Raw genomic sequence first — 23,993 nt, forward strand, 5'->3', positions numbered from 1 at the left:
ATACAATGCATAACAGAGAGATGATTTACAAGGAAAAAAATATCATCTCCCAAAACTCTAACTATACATTCGACTGTTTCCCTCCTAGCCAAGGAACTCCGGCCAGGGTCCGGACAAAACTAAGTGATCTCATTCCAAGACAATGACAGGAAACAATTGGAAAACGGGTAGAGGGGGATAGAAGACACAGCATGTACGTCCCCGCCCACTATGGGAGGTCAGGATCCCCACCCAGAGGACACAAGTGACTTCCTGCCCACCATGAGAGATCAAAAGACACCACCTAGAAGTAAGGATGGTGAATGTTCCCACAATCTGGTGGGAATTCAACGTACATTATTTTAAAAATTAAGACCAAAAAAAAAACAGTACTAAAAGAAACAATGTTTTTATTAAATCAACATACAAAATTTCTTCAATCACACATAACTCACTCAAGTCTAATCCTATATATGTATGGAATAGAGATTATCTGGTTTACCTTTCCATCCTTAGAGGATTGAAATTCAAATTTATACCTTTCCACAATTGTCATATTCATACATCAAGTAGCCAGTTTATTTTCCAGTTACGCAATATCCTACAAAATCATCCTTTCAGTTCAACAGTAAGAAGTAAATTAAAAGAAATGTTTAGACTTTTTAAAATTTGTTTTAAAAAACAGCAATTCAAATGATCATAAAAATAATCTATGAATTACTCTGGTATAGATCCTTGGGATCATTAGGTGGAAATAACTGACAGTACACCTAATTTCGAGGGGCAGAGGCAGAAGACGCTTGGCATTTGAATGAATTAGAAAATTTTGAATATAAAAAAAAAAATATATCTGTATGATAGCCTAAGCCAGACCTACCAACTTTTCAAAATCAAAAAGAGGGAAAATCTTCTGAGATCAAAGAGTAACAAAAATAAAGACAAATCGTCATGCACAAATTTCAACATTAAACAGGCAAACAGTTTTTAAAAGACAAAAAAAAAACAAAAAAAAACAAAAAGCAGTGTGAAACATTAAGGCCCACAATGACAAAGACAAATACAGAGGCAATGACAACACAAGTTTTATTATATACCAGAAAATGTGAATTTGCCATGAAACTACTATTTCAGTCAAAAAATAATTAGCAAATTCCGTGATTGAGAATCCAGGATAATTTGATCAAAACCGGGACGGCGAGAACGGGAGAGTGATTCCAGGAATTTCATGGGCAATCCGGAAGGTTGGCAGGTCTGCCTAAACCCTAACTTAACAGTTTTTATCATCTAAAAATTTCAACAAAACTAAATATCGACTTAAACAAAACAAGTGCGGTAATTTTTTAAAAGATGACATTAAAGACCAACACCTCAAGAGACTAACTACAATCCTGTTATTTGGTGGGAATAGTCATCTAATCATTTTCAAGTGTTATGCCAAATAAGCCACACTTAATTTTTTTTTTCTCAATATCATCTCTCTCGCACTAACAGGGTTAGAGTAAGATTCCCCAAATTTACATTTTTGTGACACTTTTCTCTGGTTTCATCATATCCATATAAGCTACTATTAAAAACTCCAGACAGCTTTAACTTTAAGGCAAACAATTGTATGCCTTGATTAAACTGCTGTACTTTGACAATTTGTGTTTCATTTAGATGATTTACTTCAAATTTGATTGATTACGATAAATATTTTGACAAGTTTGGTGGTCATCTTAATCAATCGCTTTTTGAAGCAAAAGTTTTCTGACCAAAATGAGAAATGGCTCAGGCCAGAGTACAGCTGAAATAATGCAGGCAACAACAAAAAAATTCTGTATAATTTCTCCAAAAATCCGAATTTCAAGTTTTAAAAATCTGTATCTACAAAAACATACACGTTTCTCACCCTTATATTATGAAAAGCCATGTTTAAATGTTTAAGATAAGGTTCAATTTCGTTACATATTCATTTCTGTGTAAAACAGCCATATGCTCACCAATTTCCCTCTCAAATTTTGATTTGAAAAAGATGAATCGGAATGAAAAAATCAGATTTTGCCCAATTTAGACCTTCCAATAATCAATATACTGAATAAATCTGTACAAGCGTAAATAGCAGATCTGATAATGTATAGTATTAGACTGTCAATTAAACTAAGATTACAAACATGAAGGTATTACATGATGCTAACATAACTGGTTTTCAAAACCTTTCATGGCTTATATGAAATTCATTATTGTTGTTCAAATACTTTTACGGATTACTGGATTGATTCAAAACATCTCAGACTGATAAAGTCGTGCTCAAGCATAAAATGTAAAACCTAAACAGGTCAGGCTCAAGTGAATTAAAAGCATCTATCAACCTCATATTGACCCTCTTTTGAACAATTGCGTTCTGCATGTTTTAATGAAAATGATCTCTATAATTACAATGACAATAATGGGGGGCTTGCAATTATAAAACAAGACAAACAAACAATTCTTAATCTAGTACAGTGGATTCTTGATAAAGCCAACACTGCAAGACCAGAAAGATTTGTTAACTTTAAGCTTTTGAAGAGAAAATTTTGGACCAACAAGAAAAGTTGACTTCAATGGTGTTGACTTTATGCATATTCCACTATTTTTATCGATGTAAAATCGAATACAATCAAACCTGCAGTCATGGCATCTAATTTCACAACAATTGTTCTTTTACTTTCTTTTCTCACAACAATTGTTCTTTCAAAGTCTTTTCTCCAAAAAGAGTTGGCCCTACTTTACAATAGCTGATGTCAAACCAAGATAAATGATTGATAATTAATATAAATAATAAAGTTGCCATATATAGGACATCTTATACTGGTTTGCAAAAAAACTTACTGACATGGTAAAACTGTAGTATGATACAACAAAGTAATCCATTTATATACAGTGGGTGTCAGATTGAACGAGATTGCATTCGACAAAAATCCCTATTTTTGGTCCTATATTTTCTTTATAAATAAAAATGTACTCAATGTGCATTTCAGCTCTTAACATTCAACCCCACCCTCCCTTTCCAAATTAAAAAAATAAAACAACGCACCCCCCCCCCCCCCCCCCCCCTAAAAAAACAAAAAAACAAACAGAAGATTTGCAGTGTTGTCAAGTGTGTCTGAAGGGAGGTAACTGGGTAATTAAATCAGAAACTAAACAATTTTCATAACGATTCTTTAGTTATCCTTGTTGCCAGACCAATAGCCTTCAACAGTCGTGACGTCACTTCCCTCGTAATGACGCATAGTAACTTAGCAACTGGTTCTAAACTATTGGAACAATTGCAGATGCCCTTATGAAATACTACTCCAATGAGCATAAAAGTGTGTCCAGAGGAGAAAAACATTATAAATCTGATCATGTTTTGACTTTTTTACATTCTGATCACATGACACGTAAAAATGGTCTAGCCAGCATGGAGAATAAAAAGTATTGATTTTCTTTGTTTAGAACCAAGCTGCTCATTGCTGGGCAACGTGACATCAGACTATTGAATCCAATTAGAGGTCGCATTCAAAAACGTTAGAGGCTCAGTCCCATATACGAGTACCTGATTGAATCCGACTTCCACTGTATATACTTTCATGAAAAATGCTTGTTAAAAATTCCCTATAAATTACAATCTATTTACTCATTTTTACCAGGCTCAACCTTAGCAGTTTGCTCACACACTGGTTCCTGCTGCCCATTTGTCGACTCCTGCTGCTCACTACTGGGTTTCTGCTGCTCAATAGTTGGTTTCTCTCCTCCTCCAATTTGGACAGGATCTGTAAGTGGTGTATCACCACCTCCCTTTTCCAATTTCTGATTCGATTCAACACGATCCAATTTCTGAACCACATTCTGCAATAATAACATGCTCTGACGCTGAAGTTGTAGCATCTCCTCCTGGATTTTAAGCCGCCTCTCTTCAAGGTCCAACTGCCTATTGGCTATGCTGTCATTATCTGCCTTTGAATTTGTCTTTTTAAAACTTTCTGTTGATGTCTCTTTTTCTTTCTTAGGCTGCTCTATGTCAGATCCTTCATCAGAAGTTCCTTCGCCTTTATCTTGTGTTACTAATTTGGCTTTTTTGGTGGACCCTTTGGGTCTGCCTCTTCGCGCAGTTTGAGGTTCTTTTTTAACAGCTGTATCTGGTGCAGAATCTGAGTCTTCCCATGAATTTTCACTTTCTGATGCCCGTCGTTTTAATACAGAGGATGATACTTTTAAAGAGGGATCCCTAAATCTAGTCGGTTCTCTTATTTCTCTCCTAGGTCTACCACTGGATCGAGTTTGTGTATTTGGAGCTGAGGTTTTTCCTTTTTTCTTTGGAGAGTTTGTTACTTTTTGGCTTTTGTCTTTTTTGTCAGGAGAGGAGCCCTAAAGAAAAATGGAAAGAAATATACTTTAGATAGATGTGTAGTAATTCATTTTATAAACAGATCACAACAGTAAATTATCAAAGCAAAGATATTTTCACCCTTTCCTCTGATTGCCTTTTAAACAAATTCTGAAATAAGCTTGTAAAAATTTCGAAAGCAAATGGTAAGACTTGGAAACAATTTCAACAAACTAGAACAGTTGTATTTCAAAGTTTTTGATCATAATTCAATTCTCTCTTGAAAAAAAAGAAAAAGAAAGAAGTTCCAACACTAATAAACACTAATCAAACACTGACAAATGGACATTAGAAAGATAGTCAACAGCACTGACGAACAAACGCTAAGGTCAAGGTGTGTGTGCCCTGACTAAGGTGCATTGTCAGTACTGACCAATAGGCACTAGTGCCCATTTGTCAGTACTGACCGATAGCCCTAGCCAAAAATCAATTTCCTTATATCACTCTTACCTCATCAGCATTTTCATTCTCCAGAGATTCATTCTCTTCCTTAACATCTTCATCTCTTTCCTGATCAGATAGCATACTGGCATCACTGTCCTCATCTTCTGTCCTGCCATTCCTAGTAAAGAGAGAAAAAAGGGGACATCTTGAATCCTGGTCAAAATTTATTAAACCCTACTTTTTATGGAACTGCCCCAAAGCAAGACAGTAGAACCTTTAGATAAAAAATCAAGGTACTATTTTGATTAGTTTTGAGAGTAGGTACTGGTATAAGAATATCAAGATAAATAGACTCAGGATTGTTTGTTTTTAAGGGCTTTACAGCGCTTGCAACACATTTAGGTTATATCAGCGCCAGTAAAAAGGAAGAAATTGGGATAGTAAAAAGTTATAGAATTATAATTAAAGCACCCAAGACCAGAGAAAGTAAGACAAAGGGGAATTGGGAACAAATAGGGATCGGAAGTAAATTCCAAGAGCATACCACCAATGTACTTAGTTTGAGATCACCTACAAGTCGGACACAAGCAAAAAATCCAACAACGAGGAATACACTCAAATGCTTACATTATACATTCAAAATAACAAATATAATAATACATAACAGAGAGATGATTTACAAGGAAAAAAATAGCTCCCAAAACAACAACTATGCATTATATTACTGCAATTTCCCTCCCAGCCAGGACTCCGGCCAGGGCCAGGACAAAACCAAGTAATGTCATTCCAAGACAAAGACAGAAAGCATGTTGGAAAACAGATATAGGTGGATAGAAGACAAAGTATGTACCTCCCTGTCCACTATGGGAGGTCAGGAACCCCACCCAGAGACTCAGGATTATTCAGGCAATATTATAATCAGCAATGATAACAGCAAAAGACGTCTGATCAGTAACATCACCTAGTTTTGCTTGACTGTTGAAAGGTCAAAGGTTCTAAGTCATACAAACAATTGTGTAGCTAGCAAAAGAATCCAAGTAGACAATACAACAAACAGAAAGAAATCAAAATTAATAAGACATACGAACGAACGAACGAATGAGGGAGGGAGGGAGGGAGGGAGAAAGATAGATAGATAGATAGATAGAGAGAGAGAGAGAGAGAGAGAGAGAGAGAGAGAGAGAGAGAGAGAAACAGAGAGAGAGAGAGAGAGAAAAATATAACCAAAAAATTATTTTTTTAAACTCAATATGCACCTATAACTCAGTACTATAATGAAGAGAAAAAAAAAGATCATCTGGACTCATCTGCCCCATCCCCTTCTCTTATGACCCTCTACCCACCTAAGACTATCACTGGTCTTGTGTCACTTTTGAAATTTGACGACAGTCTGTCTAAGCTGGCCTCATAAAAATGTGAGTGTCACCAAAATGCATACAACTACAACTGATCACAGGTGTCAAAATATGACACAAGACATAGGACTAAGTCTCAAGTTTGTAAAGACTGTCTTAAATAAAATGAGATAATTGCATAGCACTGGTTAGTTTTTTGTTTTTTTTTAATATGAAAAACCCTTCATTTTTCTATGAAGACTGAAAATTTATTTGGTTCTGCAATCTGAAAATTCAAACTGAATCTCGCTCAAAACAGATTGCTTTTTGCCATTGCTAAGATTTTAATTCTACTTCATTCAACACTTACCATTAGTCCATCATATAAATAACCAAAAAAAATTGAAATATTTACCTATCACCGTGTCCCCTCTTTTTACTCATCCTTTTCTCAATATTCTGAATGTCTTTATATGTAATATCTCGACCAGTTTCCTCTATCAACTTTTCTTTCACCAGCTTTCTGGCCAACTTCTTGTTTTCATGAGATTCAATTAAGATGTATATTTCTTGCTCTGTTTCCTCATCAAGAAGTCTTCCTCTTGGCAAAGCTTTGAAAGATTCCTGAAATGACAACATCAGCATCTAGTGACCACATTACAATTCTATCTCTAAATAAATATATAGAAATTTAAACAAAACAGTTCCACTGATTCATTATACTCAACACACTTCACAATGATTTATTCATTTGAAAATAACACTTACACAAACACACCTTATACTTGTAGTAATTATAAAATGACAACACTTTGAAAAAAGTTTTATTAGAACGCGATGCACAGTCTTACTCTTATAATGACTGATGGATAGTTACTTTGAGTGGTCAAGGAATGGGAAAAAATTTGTAAAAATACTGAAAGATTGTATTTTATTTATATTATTAGCTGCTTCCCTTTGTAATATAAAGACAAAAAGTCTTCTTAGATAAAATAATGGAGTTAACTTGAAAGATGTGTATCACATCATTCAATAGGGGGCAATTTATTTTCCTAGCCTAATCCAGGGTTTATATTATATTCATAGAATATGAATTTTTTGTTGATGTGTGTTGATGCTGTTAATCGTGTTGTAAGTGGTGACGGTACTGTGGTGGTAGTAATTGTGTTGGTGAGGTGGAGTTATGATGTTGTGGTAGTGATGGTAGAAGAAATGACGAGGATGATGATGATGATGATGGTGGTGGTGGTAGTTGAGGTAGTTGTAGTGAAGGGTTGAATTGATATACGAGTTATAAGTGTATTGATACAAGGGCAAATACAAGGTACATGCTGGCTTTTCATACAATACATTGCAGGCTTTATACTTTTTTCTCTCCTAAATATCTGACGACTACTTTATTTCTCCTATGGAAATCCAAATCTAATAAAAAACCTAACCAATATATGACTTCCTGTGAACACTAAAGATTTTGTGGTTGTAGTTGTTGCAGTAGTGGTGGCAATGCTGATGATGTAGTGGTTGTAATGTTGATGGTGTGGATGTGGTGATTGTAGGAGTGATGATAGAAAAGGTGATGAAGTGGTGGGTGTAGTTGTCATCGTTGTGATGATGAAGTCGTGGTGGTGATTGAAGTTGTAGTGTCCATGATGGTGATAATGATGATGAGGTAGTAGTAGTAGTAGTAGTAGTAGTAGTAGTAGTAGTAGTAGTAGTAGTAGTAGTAGTAGTAGTAGTAGTAGTAGTAGTAGTAGTAGTAGTAGTAGTGATGCTGATGCACAAGTTGGAGTGTACATAAAACATTTCCAGCTGTTAAAAGAAACCTAACCTCTGATGTGTCGTGATTATGACAATCCAGGGAACTCTGACGCACAACTAACTTCTGGCCGTCTGTTGAAGCGAAGCACTTTAACACAACAGGGCAATTACACTTGATGCGAGGTCTGATGAAAAAAGAAAAAGTTACATGTCAAATCCACCTAGCCAACTGGGCAAAAACAATTTTTTGTCTGTTTGTTTTGTTTGTTTGTTGCTTTAGGTCTCTTCCAACACAATTGAGGTTATATGAGAGACCGCTGAAACAAAAAAACAAGCAATCTAACAAAAATAGTACAAATGTAAATCAAAATCATAACCTAAAGATATCATAAGCTAAATTATAAATAACCAAGAACAAACAGGCAGAAGATTTACAGAAAAAAAATATCCCCTGTCAAAAATACAATCACAAACCAAAGAAGCAGGATAGGCTAGTAAAGAGAAGAAGAAACGACATCACTATCGGATCGTACACCCATGCGAAACATCATAGGTATATGATTCAAGGGTGATGTTCCCATCCAACCACCCGCTTTGTCTGTTTAATCGTGCTCAAAATTGAAAGTTGTTAATCTTAAAACATTCTGTAAAGTTATAAATTATAATACAAAATTTGCCACTATCTTTTTTAATGATATATAAAGAGCCTAGTTTTCTTGCACACTTATAAAGTTTTTCTGCATTTATTGAATTACAGTACAACCCCTGGATAATGACAATGCCTGGAACCAGAAAATTATGGCGTTATCCAGAGGTGTAGTTTTTCCATGGTTTTCAAGCTGGGGAGCGTTCACATATTACGTCATCAAAAATTTGCCCTTTTTAGACCCCCCCCCCCCCTCCCCAAGTCATCACTTGTCATCATTGACCTGACCCCCCCCCCTCCCCCAACAGATGATGACGTCATCTAATTTAATAAAAACTAAAAGATAACTTTAATTTCACAATATTTATTATTCATTTTTCAAACCATAAACATTGATTATCAACGTTTGATAAAACACATTCAGACATTTTATTAATTTCAGAAACTGTTGATAATTTATGTTTTACGATACAATGGGGACATAAAATTTAAATTTGCAAAGATAAAATCTAACAAACATTATTTAAATTAGGCTACTTGGTGCAGGTGCTATTAAAAAAATTTCAGAAAGTGTAATTTAAAATAGTATAGGAGGCAAATTATTATAGCATATTAGTCTTTTAGTGGAATGAATTTCTGTTTCAATTTCCAAACATAAAATTAATTGATTCAAAAATGTTTCTGCCTTGGAGCTCTGGCAATGTACTATAAATAGTATCATCAATTTCATCTTCATCGTCATCACTTTCTCCCATTTGCTGTTCTTCTTGTATGCCGCATTTTCGTGAATGGTCTTTCATTGCTGTGATCGAGGAGTGATACAATGAACATTTAGGGCAAGTTCGCCTTTTGAGAAGTGATACCCCTTTCCCATCTTGTTTCTTGAGAGATGGGCAATACTCATCATAGCAATTTATCTTTAGCTGTTTTGAAAGGAACAAACTTTGAAATAGGCTTCCAAATCTTCCATTATTGCCTATCTCCAAACCATCATCACATGAAGCAAGTGGCACAGGTGGTGGCATAGAGATGTGTATTACTAATACTATTACTCATTCTTCAGATGAAAACTCCAAAATATATTTAATAAACTAGACACAACCAAATCAAATGATTGATGAAGAAAACTTTTCAGAATCAAAACTGAATGGTAGCAAGCAGTTTGAGCAGTTCAATCGGTTTTGATGATTCCATCATTTAATTAATTTTTCACCTTTTTGCTAATTTATTTGGAATGCTTGCATTTAATAAAATAGGCCTAATTTGCCTGTTTTGATGACATCATCTTGGGTCTGACCCCCCCCCCCCTCCCCCATGTCAACACATGTCAACATTTGGTAGACCCCCCCTCCCCCCCTAGCTGATGACGTAATATGTGAACGCTCCCCTGGTGGAAACGGGGGTGTGGTGAGACCCATGAATTTAATGATGCAATATGTGGACGTCCCAACCACGTTAGAATGTGTATTTTTTCACTACTTTAAAGACAATACCATGCGGCTGTTTAAATCTATCATGCCAACCATTGCTCGCTTGGAAATCTGCCACTCCAAGCTTGCCCACAATGATTTTCGGCTGCTCACAGATGATGGGGCCAGAAGTCGGTACATTTATAGCTCTATTCTAATAAATTAAACCATGTCAGCAGTTTTGTTGATGACCGCAATCGTCGCAAGTTGAGGTTTCTTCCTTTAGGGTTCATGGCTGTTTGTCTCGATCTTATCCCAGTTCTTGACTATTGTTGACAAGCTGTTGTGAGGAAACCCATTCTTCGCAGCAATTTCCTTCTTTGTCATCATCCTTTTGTTGATGTCTTTTCTTGATCCTGATTGACATCTTCATTCTTGATCCGATCAGAAACAATATTGTCTGTTTGGCTAGATTTTTAAAATCAAATGTCGATGTCAAACTGCCAATTATTGCCATATAGATATCTCTAAACAGGTTTTTAAAACTAAATGTTTGTCTCTATGTTGGGTTTTTTATTACTAATAATATTAGCAAAAAAATCGGGACCAGAGGCCAATGTTGTATCTCAGGGTTGTCGATATTTAGGGATATCATGTCATTACCCAGAGGTTGCACTGTATAAAAATGGTCAAAATTCACCTTTTCTTTATTCTGACAGTGCCTAGTGATAAAAATAACCAAAGAAAGGACACACATTGTTATGTCCTGGCACTGGTTGCTTTTGATTTTGTAATGTTTAAGTAATGGTAAGAAAAATGAACATGGATGTGGAAGTCCTTTTAGTGAGCATGCTTAAAGGGGTAAATTTATAAAGTAAAAATTCTGTTTCACTTGTAGCCAGAGTGCTTCATGTCTTTATTTATTTAATCTGTACCTTTCTGTTGTCTTTGATTATTTGTTCTGTTTTCTTTCTGTTTTGTTGATTTTTTTTTGTTTGTTTTGTATTTGCCATGATTATATACTTGTTTTGTTGCTCAGTGAGATTTATCTATAAAAATTATTTGACAATTAAAAAGAGCAGAATGGTAGGGGTGTAAATAGAAGGCAAATAAAATTTTTTCAAAAGATTAAAATAAAATAAAAAGGGGTGGGACATTTAAATTGGCAACATCCTAAGAAAGAAAAATGGTGCAGGCAGGAATCGATCGCACATTGTTAACCTTCTCAGTGCAAGGTATTCTTTTTACCATTTGGCCACGCTATCCACATGAATGACGACACATATAATTTATACATAATCAATCCGTTAACGATTCTTATAACTTATATGTGCATTGCGAAGATGTATTCTCGAAAATTTTATAAATGTTATTAAAAAGAGTGAAATTTCAAAAGGCAGACCCGTCTGTCAATTATCAGGGGGTTATAATTATTTAGGTACTTAAATGAAAATTCAGTTTTCAAATGACAGTGTAAAACCTGGTTTACAATGATGCAGTATATCATCCAATTGATGAAACTGTTTGAATTTTGTCTCTAGTTTATAAAAAAAGCAAAGTTCTTCAATTTTTTATACCTTAAAAACACCCCAAATATTACTCTAGGAATCAGCCAGAAATTGGGCTCCAGCTGACTGAAAAAAACAAAAGGGGATTCCCCAGAAACAGTGACGTCACAAGGCCAGCAGCCAATAAACGACTCTGACTAAGGCAGTCCAAGCTGAAATGGCGTTACTTTGGTAGATTTTGAATGAGTGTGATTTTATGGAATGCTCAAAGGATATACTGGAAGCAGTTTTGATAGATGAAAATGAAACGGTATCATCGTGTAAAGGAAAATGGTTGAATTTTATGTGTCTATGTTTCAAGGGCGGTTTAAATTTTTTTTAAAATGAATAACAAAATACGGCTTAATTTTCTTGCCCACTAAAATTTAGCTATCTTCCCATTACAATATCTTCTACTTCTAGATTCTATGAATTTTACAGATGAAAATGGGAATTATACCAAATGATAGTAGTAGTACCATAGAGTTAGAGCGTTCATCAATGCCCTTTATTATGGTGTTTAATTTATCAAATTCTGTAATAAACGCCAGAGATGCCTAAAATCAACCAAGCCACGCTTTAAGCCTCCAGCTCACAAACTATAAGTAACTTCTATCCGATAGGAGTGAATAGAGGATATCTTGCTGAGGGATCTGTTACTGTATTAGTATAAGAGTCCACTCCGGATAATGGCAACACCTTGGGCTCAGCGAAAATGTGATTAACCGAGGTTGAGTTTCCTATCCACTATTGCAACATTTTACACAAATATGCACTCCAACCAGTTGTTGTAAACAAAGATTTTAGTCCACCACAGACTGAGGAATTTGATTAAAATAAAACCTATATGGTAGCCCTGTATAGATTTTGTCCAGTAAAAGCAGCTTTGATTGTATTAACTTCACTCTTTTGTTCTCAACATTTGTCCAAGAGATTAGCCGTGATGTGAGACAGTACGCTCTCACCATACTTGTTGGTCACAATGCACATTTGTCAATCCCAAAACAAAGGATATCGCCCAGTCTCTCTTTACAACTGTCATTGTCTGCCTGTTGTCAAGACTATGCCCAGTAGTGCGGAGCAGTCCCAAGCATGTTTAGGACCGCCGGTTCTATGGTCCCTGGGAAATGAGAACCGCAAGGACTGGTTCGAACCAGTTCTTTTTCGACATTGGCCAATCACAAGGCGTCCTTGGGACCGTCAAACGATAGGAACCGGTCCTGCAGTAGATGGCTGTTGAACCGCTAAGTGTAAGTGAGAGCGGAGAAGGCGCGTTGCATCAAAACATGAAAATAGTGCTATAACACTATCCATTAAGCATGTGTTTGTGTGTGTGTGTCTGCGAAGATTGATGGAGCGGGTCGGGTCAATGTTAGGGAGTGAAAGGAAAAGGGATTGTTAATATTTTGTGTCTGTGACATGCTGGACCAAAAGTGGGAAGAGTTTGTTTTGATTTTTTAATGCCCAGCCCCCTCGCCTCCTATTTCATGGTGACAGATGACATCACAAACCCATACTGCAAAGTCTCGCCCTCGTTTGTCTGTAATAGAGTGGTGACACACTACTGCAGCATTAAATCTGGCTAATTCTCGATTCTTCAACCTGTCATGATTTCATCCACGATAAAATTAAATCATATTTTATTGTTGGCTGTCATTATTCACAGACATCTGTCTGGGAATAACCAATTTTCGTTATTCCCAGACAGGTGTTGGCAGAAAGGTTTTATGAAAAATGCCAAACTAGGTGTGAAAAATACCAAATATTCTGAAAAAAATGCCAGTGGTTATTTGTGTCCCAAAACAGTCAATATCAAGTGATATTTAACACAAGATAAAAGTAAATAGTGATAAATGTCAAATCCAGCTTTAAAAAATAAAAAAAATAAATAAAAACCAGCAAGAAAGTTGTTAATCATCAAATCTGTTCATAGTCCACCAACCATTAAAATTTTCACTGTTAACTTTAGTGATCATCTTTTGTTTCTATAATTTGTTCATTCTGACCACAATTTTGGGGATATTGATGATGGCCGGGAATTTGTTTATTTTGCGGACGAATTCCTAGGCCAAGGTGTTGTTCGCCCCAAAGCCCAAAACCGAGAACACCTGTTTTTTCCCCTGTCTTCTTCATACAAGACAATACAATTTATTATCACACGTCCACAAAACTAGATTCAACAACATATTCTAATAAGAGATGTGAATTTTAAGATACATCGATACCGGTGTGGATAGACAGCTCAGTGGGTTAGACCACCTTTCAGCTGCACAGGTTCGAATCTGATCGCTTCCCCCCCCCCCCCCCCCCGCTTTTTTTTTTTTTGAGCAAGTCTATTCTTTTATCCTTTTTTGTTTGGCCGTCTTCTGTTTCTGAGCATGAATTTCTTTAAATTGTTTTTATTTTAAAATTTAAAAAATTATTGTTTTTCTCCTCTATCTGACCATTTGGTCGTTCTCTGAAAATTTCTGTTTGTTTGCTTTTTAATTATTTATTCTTTTTAGAATATACTTTTTGAGATCGGAGTGGGGACGAAAATGACAATTTGCTAGAAAGGAACTAAAGAGAGAGAAAAAGAGGTGGGGGTCGGGTGGATGGGACATTTATCATTTGCAATGCTCTGTATAAAAGAAGGAATAAAAAAATAAAATAAAAAAGTGGCGGAACCAGGATTCGAACCCACATCGTCGAATCTGACATGCCATGACACCCACATGAAGGTCGACGCATATTGTATATGTAGTAACAACTGATTTATTAATTGTTGGTTAATTTTATGTTTTTATTGATGTTTTATCAACTTTACGTATTTCTATTTGCATTTCGAAACATTCCATATTCTGGAATGTGGATAATTGTTTGAAAGAGCGGAGTTTCAAAAAAAGTGTCTGGGAATAACGAAATTTGGTTATTCCCAGACATCTGTCTGGGGATAACAAATTTTCGTTATTGGCAGAGCCTGTCTGGGAATAATCACAATCACAGGGTCGCTGTACTGTGATTATCCCCAGACACCTGTCTGGAATATTCTGGAATGTGGAGTGGATAATTGTTTAAAAGTAAAAGAGCGGAGTTTCAAATATGTGTCTGGGAATAACGAATTTTCGTTTTCTGGGAACAATGAATAATGACAGCTTTAGTAGACTTAGTCTAGATTACTATTACTGTCAGTGGTCAGTGGTCAGTATACTGTACTGTTGCTAGGCACTTAAATGAAAATTCAGTTTTCAAATGACAGTATAAAATCTGGTTTACTATGATGCAGTATACCATCCCGATGATAAAACCGTTTGAATTTTGTCTCTAGGTTATATAGAAGCAGAGTTATTCAATTTTTTATGCCTTAAAAACACCCAAAAATTACTATAGGAATCAGCCTGAAATTGGGCACCAGCTGAGTGAAAAAAACGAAAGGGGATTCCCCTGAAACACTGTGACGTCACAAGGCTAGGAGCCAATGACCGTCGCTGACCACGGCAGTCCAAGCTGAAATGGCGTTACTTTGGTAGATTTTGAAATGAGTGTGATTTTATGGAATGCTCAAAGGGTATCCTGGAAGCAGTTTTGAAAGTTGAAAATGGTATCATTGGAAAGGAAAATGAATGAATTTTATGATTATTTATGTTTTAAGGGGATTTTTTCATGAATGATGATAAACGGCTTGATTTTCTTGCCCACTACAATTAAGCTATCTTTCCATTACAATATCTTCTAAATTAATTTAAGGAGGGAAATGGTAATTGTACCAAATGATAGAGCGTTCAATGCCCTTTATTTTGGTATTTAATTTATCCAATTTTGTAAATAAATACCAGAGATATCTCAATTTAACCAAGCCATGGTTTTAGCCTGCAGCTCACAAACGATAACTAGCGGTCACACAGGTGAATGGGAGAACTGTGACACAGATTTAGCCATTCATTTAAGTGCCTACTGTTGCCTTTCCTTCATCAACTTCTCTCGTCTCTTTCTTGATGGAACACTTATTTCAATTTCAAGATTGTTTCAAACACAACACCTCTGTCTCTTCATTCGGTTTCCCTTTCTGATCAAAACAAAACAACTTAAGATAAGATTATTGATTGTTGACCATAGGAGTAGGAGAGAAAAAAAGACGCACCAATTTTTGATCCAAAATCAAAACAAGACGGTGTGCTCAACCATTTCAATACACAGAAATCATCTGCTAAATATGGACTCACATTTCTTATTGAACCCATCACTAACTGCACTATACCACTTACTTAGAATTTCGTATGCCAGTCGAACGGGAAATGTATGGTTTTCCTCCAAATGCACATGTAAAAGTAACGAAAGAGTATTTTATATCTGGGTTGAAAAGCTTAGAGCTTCTCCTTGACTCTTCGTTTTCAATCGTTCGCGAGTCAGTTCGTGATAACTGGGCGAAGCACGTTTGCTCGTACTGGTACACAGCATCCTGCAAGGCTTCAAATGATTTGAATTCTTTCCCAACAGCGAGAAGCTCGGCCATTTCTTAACAGATACACAATGATTTCGGAATTTTTCTATTTTGACAAATACTTCAAAACAAAAATAAATGAACGGCGGTTGATTGATTAGTTATTCATTCCACTAGCTATTTAATTGAAGCTGCTTCGCACCATGAGAATCGTTACGTACGTTAGATTTGTTATTCTATCCCGATACCGCTTCGAAACTTGTTTAGCTATTCCATTAACTAGCATTTTTTTGTTTATGACCTCCGCTAAACCATAACTCACTTGTAAATATGATCATGAAATATTTATGGCTTTTGAATGATCGCCATGGATTGAGCAAAATTGAACAAACAGAAAAGTCGTTATTCGATATTGTTTTAGATGAGTTCGATAACCGCGGGTTCAACTCGACTAGCTGTGAGAAAAATATCGGATAATCAAAATTTCGTTTAATTTACAAGTGAAAGCAGCCCAGTCCTGGTTTAATTACTGGTTTAAACCAGTAGATTTTTGACCAATCAAAACAATGAAATTTGTGACACACCTTTACACGTGCTCGAACAAACATAGATGTTTGATTATAAACTATAACGTGAATGAAATTGACCTCTCTCTGATCATTGTTATTGTTTTTATATCGCCAGGTTGACTAGTTATCGCACGATTTTCTCGATCATATTATAAACGTCCAAGTTTACACTTAATTATCTGTGTTGGTTCTATTGATCAGGTGGTAGAACAGTGGGTATTTTAATTAGACTCATATACCAATAGTAAAACATTTGTAGTTCGCTATGTTTACCAATCCCTGCCATTTTTTATAATTATAAGTAATATTGTGACGACTGTCCGAAAGGCGTGGTTATCTGAGAGTCTATTATAGTACATAACAAGCCATCTGAATGAATGCTGCTTAAAATCGCTATGCTATTAAATGCATGCATCAATCACACATCTGGCGGGATTTTTCATCTACAAAAATCATGTATAAATGCACGCTCATATTTTGGAGAAATGACAAAACGTACTTATCCGAAATTCAAGGATACAGGGGAAGAAGAAAGAAAGAAAGAAAAATAAATGGTAATAATACACAATGACAAGAAAAAGAAGAAGTGAAATTAAGTAGGTATTATTTTTGATGACAGAACGCTTTGTTATAATATAGGTCTGCCATTAAATTGCTATGAAACACACACACACACACACACACACACACACACAGAGAGAGAGAGAGAGAGAGAGAGAGAGAGAGAGAGAGAGAGAGAGAGAGAGAGAGAGAGATGTTTTGTTTTTGTTTTTAAGTGTTTCATGGCGCTTGCAACACTTTTAGGTTATATCAGCGCCAGTAAAAAGGGAGAATATAGAATAGTAAAAAGTTCTAGAATTACATTTAAAGCACCCAAGAAAAAGTAAGACATAGGGGAACTGGGAACAAATAGGGATCAGATGTAGATTCCAAGAGCATGCCACCAATGTATTTAGTTTGAGATCACTATAAGTCTCATCCGGACACAAACACAAAATCCAACAAAGAGGAATACACTCAAATGCCTATATTATACATTAAAAATAACAATAATACATTACAGAGAGATGATTTACAAGGAAAAAAATATCATCTCCCAAAACAATAACTATGTATTTGACTGTTTCCCTCCCAGCTAGGACTCCGGCCAGGGCCAGGGCAAAACCAAGTAATCTCATTCCAAGACAAAGACAGAAAACATGTTGGAAAACAGATATAAGGGGATAGAAGACACAGTATGTACCCCCTGCCCACTATGGGAGGTCAGGAACCCCACCCACCCACACACACACACAGAGAGAGAGAGAGAGAGAGAGAGAGAGAGAGAGAGAGAGAGAGAGAGAGAGAGAGAGAGAGAGAGAGAGGTGGGCAGCACCTCTGCGAGCGACACGCACAGCATCAATAAAATTATAAGAAGGACATTCGAAGTCGCCATTGACTGACTCCTTGTTCACGGGAAGTTGCCGTTTTAACAACGCAAAGGTAGGTGAGGATTCTTCTCACTTCTTACCCGTTATCTACACATATTAAGATCTGAGAGAAGCTGTTGAATGATGTCGGCGGTCTTTTCTCCACATTGGCAGCAGACTTTTAAAATTTTGAATTGTGATCTGTTGTCCTTCAACGCCAGCAATTTTCTTGTTAAAATGTATTTTATCGTCTTTCACTATTAAAAAATATGACATATTACAAAAACTTCATAATTTATTTCATTCCAATAAATGCCATTCCAGAGACTAGGATATAATATACACTTTTTACGCGTTTTCATAATATACTTGCATGGCGGTTTTTTGCATCACTGGCGGTCGTGTTTCGGCTTTTAAAAAAACGCACAAAAAAAATCCTTGGTTTTCATTGCGGCCGCAAAATCTGCCGGTTTTTTTTTGTTGCTATTTTTTGCAAATTTTCGAGATTTTAGAAGTGCATGGGAGTAGCTTCCGTAAGCTATGCAGGCTATTTGATTTTGGAAGGGATTTTTTTTTTTTGGGGGGGGGGGGGGGGGGGGGGGGGGAGAACTGTTTTATAATATGGGAGAAGCTGGTCCCCAACGAGGATGTTTAGTTTTTGTGTGTGCCAGCCACTGCATAGATGGAATGCTGTAGCCACGGTTTTTGAAGTATTCATCTTCAGGTACCGCTTGTCAAAATAGGATTTGAGTTTGGTAACATCCTTGCTTAGTACGCTCTCAAGACGGGTAACACCATACTTTGTGAGTTTTGCGAGAGGCAAGGCTTTTATTCACCACGAAATCACTGTTTGATGACGACAAGTTCCATTTATTCGTTTGTGTTGCGGCCGCAGATATTTGAAACCTCCGCGACCGTCCGTACTTCGGCAAACAATACTAAGACTCTGATATCCTTGTAAAAATCATCGGTGTTGATAATCACAAACATTCTAACGGACTAGGAAAAAATAAAAATAGATATAAATGTTAATTTTAAATTAATTATAGAAACATTATATCATTATTAAGCCGTCAAATTGCCATAAATTTATGCCTGTCCATTTCTGATGATGCCTAACCTACAATAGGCTCAGTATCAATGTCGTCGTATTTCCGGTGGACTGAAGAAAACACAGTTCCTTACTTTATTGCTATAATTAAGATTATTCGATGAGTATCCGTTTATCCGCAGATAATTTTGTCAGTAAATGTATGGATAAGATCAAGGTCGGTTCGTTTCTGGTGCCGTGAACACACGGGACAAAAAGACTATGGTTATGGGTCGTTTCCGTGCGTATGGAGTTGTTCGACAGCGCTGTATCTTTTTACCCTTCATCAGGCCCCTGAAGGAACTTGATATTATTGGTCGGTCAATCAAGCTTATTATTGGCTTATGATTACGGATCTCATCATATAATTGCCGATTTGGTTACCGCCCTATCCGCCCCCGTGACCACCGTATGATTTTCAGTCCAAAGAACATTCCTCTTATGCCTCGTAGTGTATCTGCATACACCGCAATTCCTGGTTTTTGTCATCTTCCTCAGCATGAGTTGTTTAGATATATAGAGAAACTGGGGCCCAGTGCTGTGAGAGAGTCCGATACTGGAATAATTGATCTGACTCTTTTCTGGAAGTCTGTGGCAGATCATGTTCCAGCTCTCGCTGCCTTGGAAAACTAGGCCTTTGACGAGTCTGAGAGAAAGTGTACGTTTGAGATAGTCTGTAGGTGTGAAAGTTTGATAAAACTGATACTGTTAATGAGAGGGAGTAGGCCCTATGTGTGACTGAGTTGAATGTTCGCTAGTGTTAGTGTTCTATTCCACAGTATGTGTCTGTGTGTATTTTATGTGTGTGAGTGTGATTGTCTGAAAGTTTGGGCGCATAAATCTCCTTTCAGTGCGGAAAAAAATAAATGCAGCCTCCCCTAAGTGTAATAAAATGTCTTTTATATTTTTATATTTATTTTTCCATAAAGCGTGTTAATTTTTACCGGGGGGGGGGGGGGGGGGGGGGGGGGCTTAGTTCTGCTCGGCAAATTTTTTGGCAAACTTTGGTCTTTTTAGCAAATTTCTTGGCAAATTTTGGCAATTTTTAGGCCCCAACTTGGCAAAAAATGCAGATGACAGACTAAATAGTTATTTCTGGCGGTAAAACGATTTGTAGGATTTATTGAGCATTGGAATTCTGTCATTTATTGCATAGTTGGGTAATTTAATCATATTTAGTTCTCTTTCATTTTCTGCCGCCTGATTTAACTCTGTTTTTTGTCCTTTTCAGATCTGTTTGCGAGATGACACGACAACACAAAAGAAAGCCAGGAAGTAGGCGTTATAAATTTTACAATAGGAAGTGCTCCTCAAAGCACTTAATAAATGATAAATGCAAATACGACAATGTGAATGTGAGAATGTTGCAAAACGACACTATATACAATTTAGAACATTGTACAACAAAGGGAAACACAAAAAAAGCCTTGTGGTCGACCCACCATAAGTTTTTCTTTTGATGAGTCAATGGCAAGGCTTGATGGAAGAGTATAAACACAAATGGTAACATCACTCAACAAGAGCATATTTCCAACTGCCGTCCAAGTTGATGGAGAAAGTCAACACAAAAGGTCTGACAAGTTGACTACAGGATTTGGTGTATTTGAATTTGAGATTCATCCTTAAGATCGAAATGTTGTTCTGAAAAAGTTCCAGATTTCACCTCTTCCCTTGAATCTGAAACTGACACACCAAGAAGCATTTCTCCTGCTCCATTGGAGTATTTACAGACCTTCAAATACAATCCAGGTAAAAAACAAACAACATGAAATGGGTTCCACATATTGTAGAAAGTGACTCAACGTTGAGACTGGCACTGGCAAGTCTATTTCTGCTAAAGAACTTTTGTCTGATTCTGCCGGCGCGTTCACCCCTTCCACTATCTAATAAGCTTCTAAAAACCATCAGATTCATAACCCTATTGAGCGTGAATAATAATAATAATAATAATAATAATAATAATAATAATAATAATAATAATAATAATAATAATAATAATAATAATAATAATAATAATAATAATAATAATAATAATAATAAATAAAAATTAAAGCCATAAGTTAAATTCTTCACTGGCAATCAATCAGTTATTTTATAATGTAGAAAATCAGCGTTTTAGTCACTCAGGAATGCAGCATTCGAACCAAGGTTGGTTTTTTTAAAAAGGATTTTACGGCATTTGCAACACATTTGGGTCATATCAGCGCCAGTAAAAAGAAAAAAATGGAATAGTCAAAATATTCTAGATTTACAATCAAGGCACCCAAGAAAGAGTAATAAAAAGGGGAATTGGTTCAACTTAGGAACAGATGTAGATTCCACGAGCATCCCATCAATGTACTTAGTTTGAGATCATCTTAAACTTAAACTTAAAGTCTCCTCCAGACACCGGCACAGGATCCAACTAAGAGGAACACACTCAAATGTTTACAGAATATATAACTAACAATACATAACAGAGAGATGAATGACATACTTTTAACCATTACCTTCCCAGTCAAGGACTCCAGTCTGGGCTGGGACACAACTAAGTAATCCCATTCTACGACAAAAACAGAAAGCAACTCGGAAAACAGATATAAGGGGATAGAAGGCATAGCGTGACCTCCTGCCCCCATGTGAGATCAAAGGACCCCACCCAGGACCAAGATTGCTATAGTAGGTCATACTAGTTTAAGTTTATCGCTAAGACAATAGAAATGGCCACTAACTTGTTAATTCTTTATTTTATTTGACTAAAAATTTAAACTCAACTTTGTATGTATTGGTTAATTTAAATGAATTAAAAAGCAACGAGAGAATAATATTATTATAATCAACAACCATAAAACAAAATAATATCACATTAATCATAAAGTTACCTACTTTTGAAAATTCGTATCAGTATTTGGACACTTCTTCATTTATTAATAGTTCAAATTTGAAGCAATAAGTATAAGATTATAGTAGAAACAGGACAAACGACAAACTTAAACTTGGTATGTATACCAATACCAACATGTTTAGGAACTTGCCATAACTCTGGCAAGATGAATTTGACACGTTTTGTCGAGGTCTTTATTTTTAAGGGTTTTACGACGCTTACAATACATTTAGATCATATCACGCCAGTAAAAAGGATGAAAATTGGATAGTAAAAACATTCTTGATGTACAAATAAAAGGACGAGGAAAGAGTAAGACAAAGGGGAATGGTTCAAATAGGGAACAGATGTAGATTCCAAGAGCACACTATCAGTGTATTTTTATTCTCTATTGTCTTCTGGCACTTTTCTATTCACTTCATATCTTGTTGTTACCAACATAAGTGCCTGCTCCACTCACTTTTCTGAATTAAAAAATTCACCCCATACACCGGAGCATACTCAATGTCTCAATCGTTTCTATGTTATATGTTTGTGTTGAGAATATTGGCTATTAAGCTTAACTGCTGGTCAAAATTATTCGCGATGGTGGTGTACGAACGAATCGGCGGTCTCAAGAAGTGGGTGAGAGAGGGATCTAGTAATGACTTTGAGTTTGAAACGAATATTGTTCGTGGATAGCTCACACGGTAGAGCCACGCTCTCACCTGCCAGGCGGAGTTGTCGTACCAATAAGGTCGCAGGTTCAAACCCCACCACCGCCGCAAAAAATTTTTATTCTCTATTGTCTTCTGGCACTTTTCTATTCACTTCATATCTTGTTGTTACTATCAGTGTACGTAGTTTGAGATTACCTACCTAAATGTTGAAAACGGTAAGGGCTGCCTGAAGCCGGTGATCGTAAAATACTAACGAAAGAGGGAAATGGAAAGGCTTCGTATGGGAACAAAACAGACAATGGACGTTTCGGGTACAAACCCTTTGTCAGCACAACAATACAAAAATAAACGTGAAAAACTAATAAAAAATAATGAAAATAACTTGTATCGTCTGTACTCAATGGTGGTTGCAGTATGAATGAAATGTTAGCTTGCCGTGGGTAGAGTATAGGGTGCCCCAGGGGGAAGATCCAATTGATAAGAAAAGGTCAGCGTCAGGGAACAGAACCTTCCAGAAAATAATGGAAGATAAAAGACGTATTAGTAGTAGTAGTAGTAGTAGTAGTAGTAGTAGTAGTAGTAGTAGTAGTAGTGGGGGGCGGTGGAAGGGGAGAGGTGAAAAAGTCACGGCGGAGGTGGGGTGGGGGGGGGGGGGGATGGGGGTTGTTGAACGAGCGAAGGTCGAATCTTCGCAAAGGAAATACGAACGGTCGGATGGCGATGTGATAGTAAAGTGGAATATACAGATAGATAGATAGATAGATAGATAGATAGAGAAGATTTTAAAAAAAAAAGGGGGGGGGGGGGGGTGAGGCGGACCGGTAGAGAGGGGGAATTGAGAGAGAGAGAGAGAGAGAGAGAGAGAGAGAGGGGGGGGGGGCGAGTAAACAGCCGGGTAATAGCTGGGTCTATGTATATACACATGGATAAATAAGTGGATGAGTGGATACAATGAGAGATAGCAAGGAAGGTAGATGACTACGAATTGGTAGATAATCAGTAGATAGATATAGATAGATAGATAGTGATAGGTAGAGTTGTAGTTGTAGTAGTATGAACAGTAGTAGTAGTAGCAGTGGTGGTAGAAGCAGTAGAAGTAGAAGAAGTATTAGTAGTAGTTGTTGCAGCAGTGGTTATGAATATGGGTGACGTTGACATCTTAAAGGCTCAAATATAGTATTGACTAAGAGGTTGTTGCATAGCGGGATACCAAGTGGAGGTTAGTGGTGGTCAATCCTGGTGTATGCGACCCCGATGCAAGACTTGTGGGCACCTGTGGGAGTACGACAGAGTCAGATTTCCAGACAAGATTTGGGACATCAGGCAGCCGTTTACTTACAATGACTGTAACCTGGTCTTTGCCATTACGTGCTCCCTGTGTGGGATTGCTAACGTTGGTGAGACCGGAAAGAGGCTGGGTGACAGATTCGTGCAGCACTTGCGTGACATATCGAACTGTACAGACACTTCAATCTGCCGGACCACTGCGATGTACAGTGTGTGCGTGTGTGTGTGCTTAGTTTTTGCCATTCGAACACTTGC

At 36.7% G+C, this 23,993-nt stretch overlaps 1 protein-coding gene across 2 annotated transcripts; it reads right to left on the minus strand.

Moving 5' to 3' along the window:
• Positions 1 to 372: 372 nt before the first annotated feature.
• Positions 373 to 16,115, minus strand: LOC144974967 (uncharacterized). Of its 2 annotated transcripts, none has more exons than XM_078918532.1 (5): positions 15,686 to 16,115; positions 7,910 to 8,024; positions 6,497 to 6,705; positions 4,814 to 4,925; positions 373 to 4,344 (listed from the first exon to the last, which is right to left on the minus strand). In XM_078918532.1, the coding sequence occupies exons 1-5, from the start codon at positions 15,931 to 15,933 to the stop codon at positions 3,610 to 3,612; spliced, it is 1,419 nt and encodes a 472-aa protein (XP_078774658.1). In that variant the 5' UTR covers positions 15,934 to 16,115; the 3' UTR covers positions 373 to 3,609. The 2 variants fall into 2 exon arrangements, with proteins under 2 accessions (XP_078774658.1, XP_078774659.1); XM_078918533.1 differs by lacking the exon at positions 15,686 to 16,115 and adding an exon at positions 15,376 to 15,481.
• Between the last annotated feature and the right edge of the window lie 7,878 nt (positions 16,116 to 23,993).

This window comes from Berghia stephanieae, chromosome 6 (assembly GCF_034508935.2).
Source record: "Berghia stephanieae isolate SIO BIC M18660-M18661 chromosome 6, UCSD_Bste_1.3, whole genome shotgun sequence".
Taxonomy (NCBI): Eukaryota; Metazoa; Mollusca; class Gastropoda; order Nudibranchia; family Aeolidiidae; genus Berghia; species Berghia stephanieae.

Excerpts from the sequence above, each read along its gene's own strand:
- LOC144974967 (XM_078918532.1), bottom strand. The coding sequence starts at position 15,933 with ATGGCCGAGCTTCTCGCTGTTGGGAAAGAATTCAAATCATTTGAAGCC. Across the intron at positions 6,706-7,909 it reads ATAATCACGACACATCAGAG|GAATCTTTCAAAGCTTTGCC; the intron begins GTTAGGTTTCTT and ends TTGTCATTTCAG. Across the intron at positions 4,926-6,496 it reads AAGAGGGGACACGGTGATAG|GAATGGCAGGACAGAAGATG; the intron begins GTAAATATTTCA and ends TCTCTTTACTAG.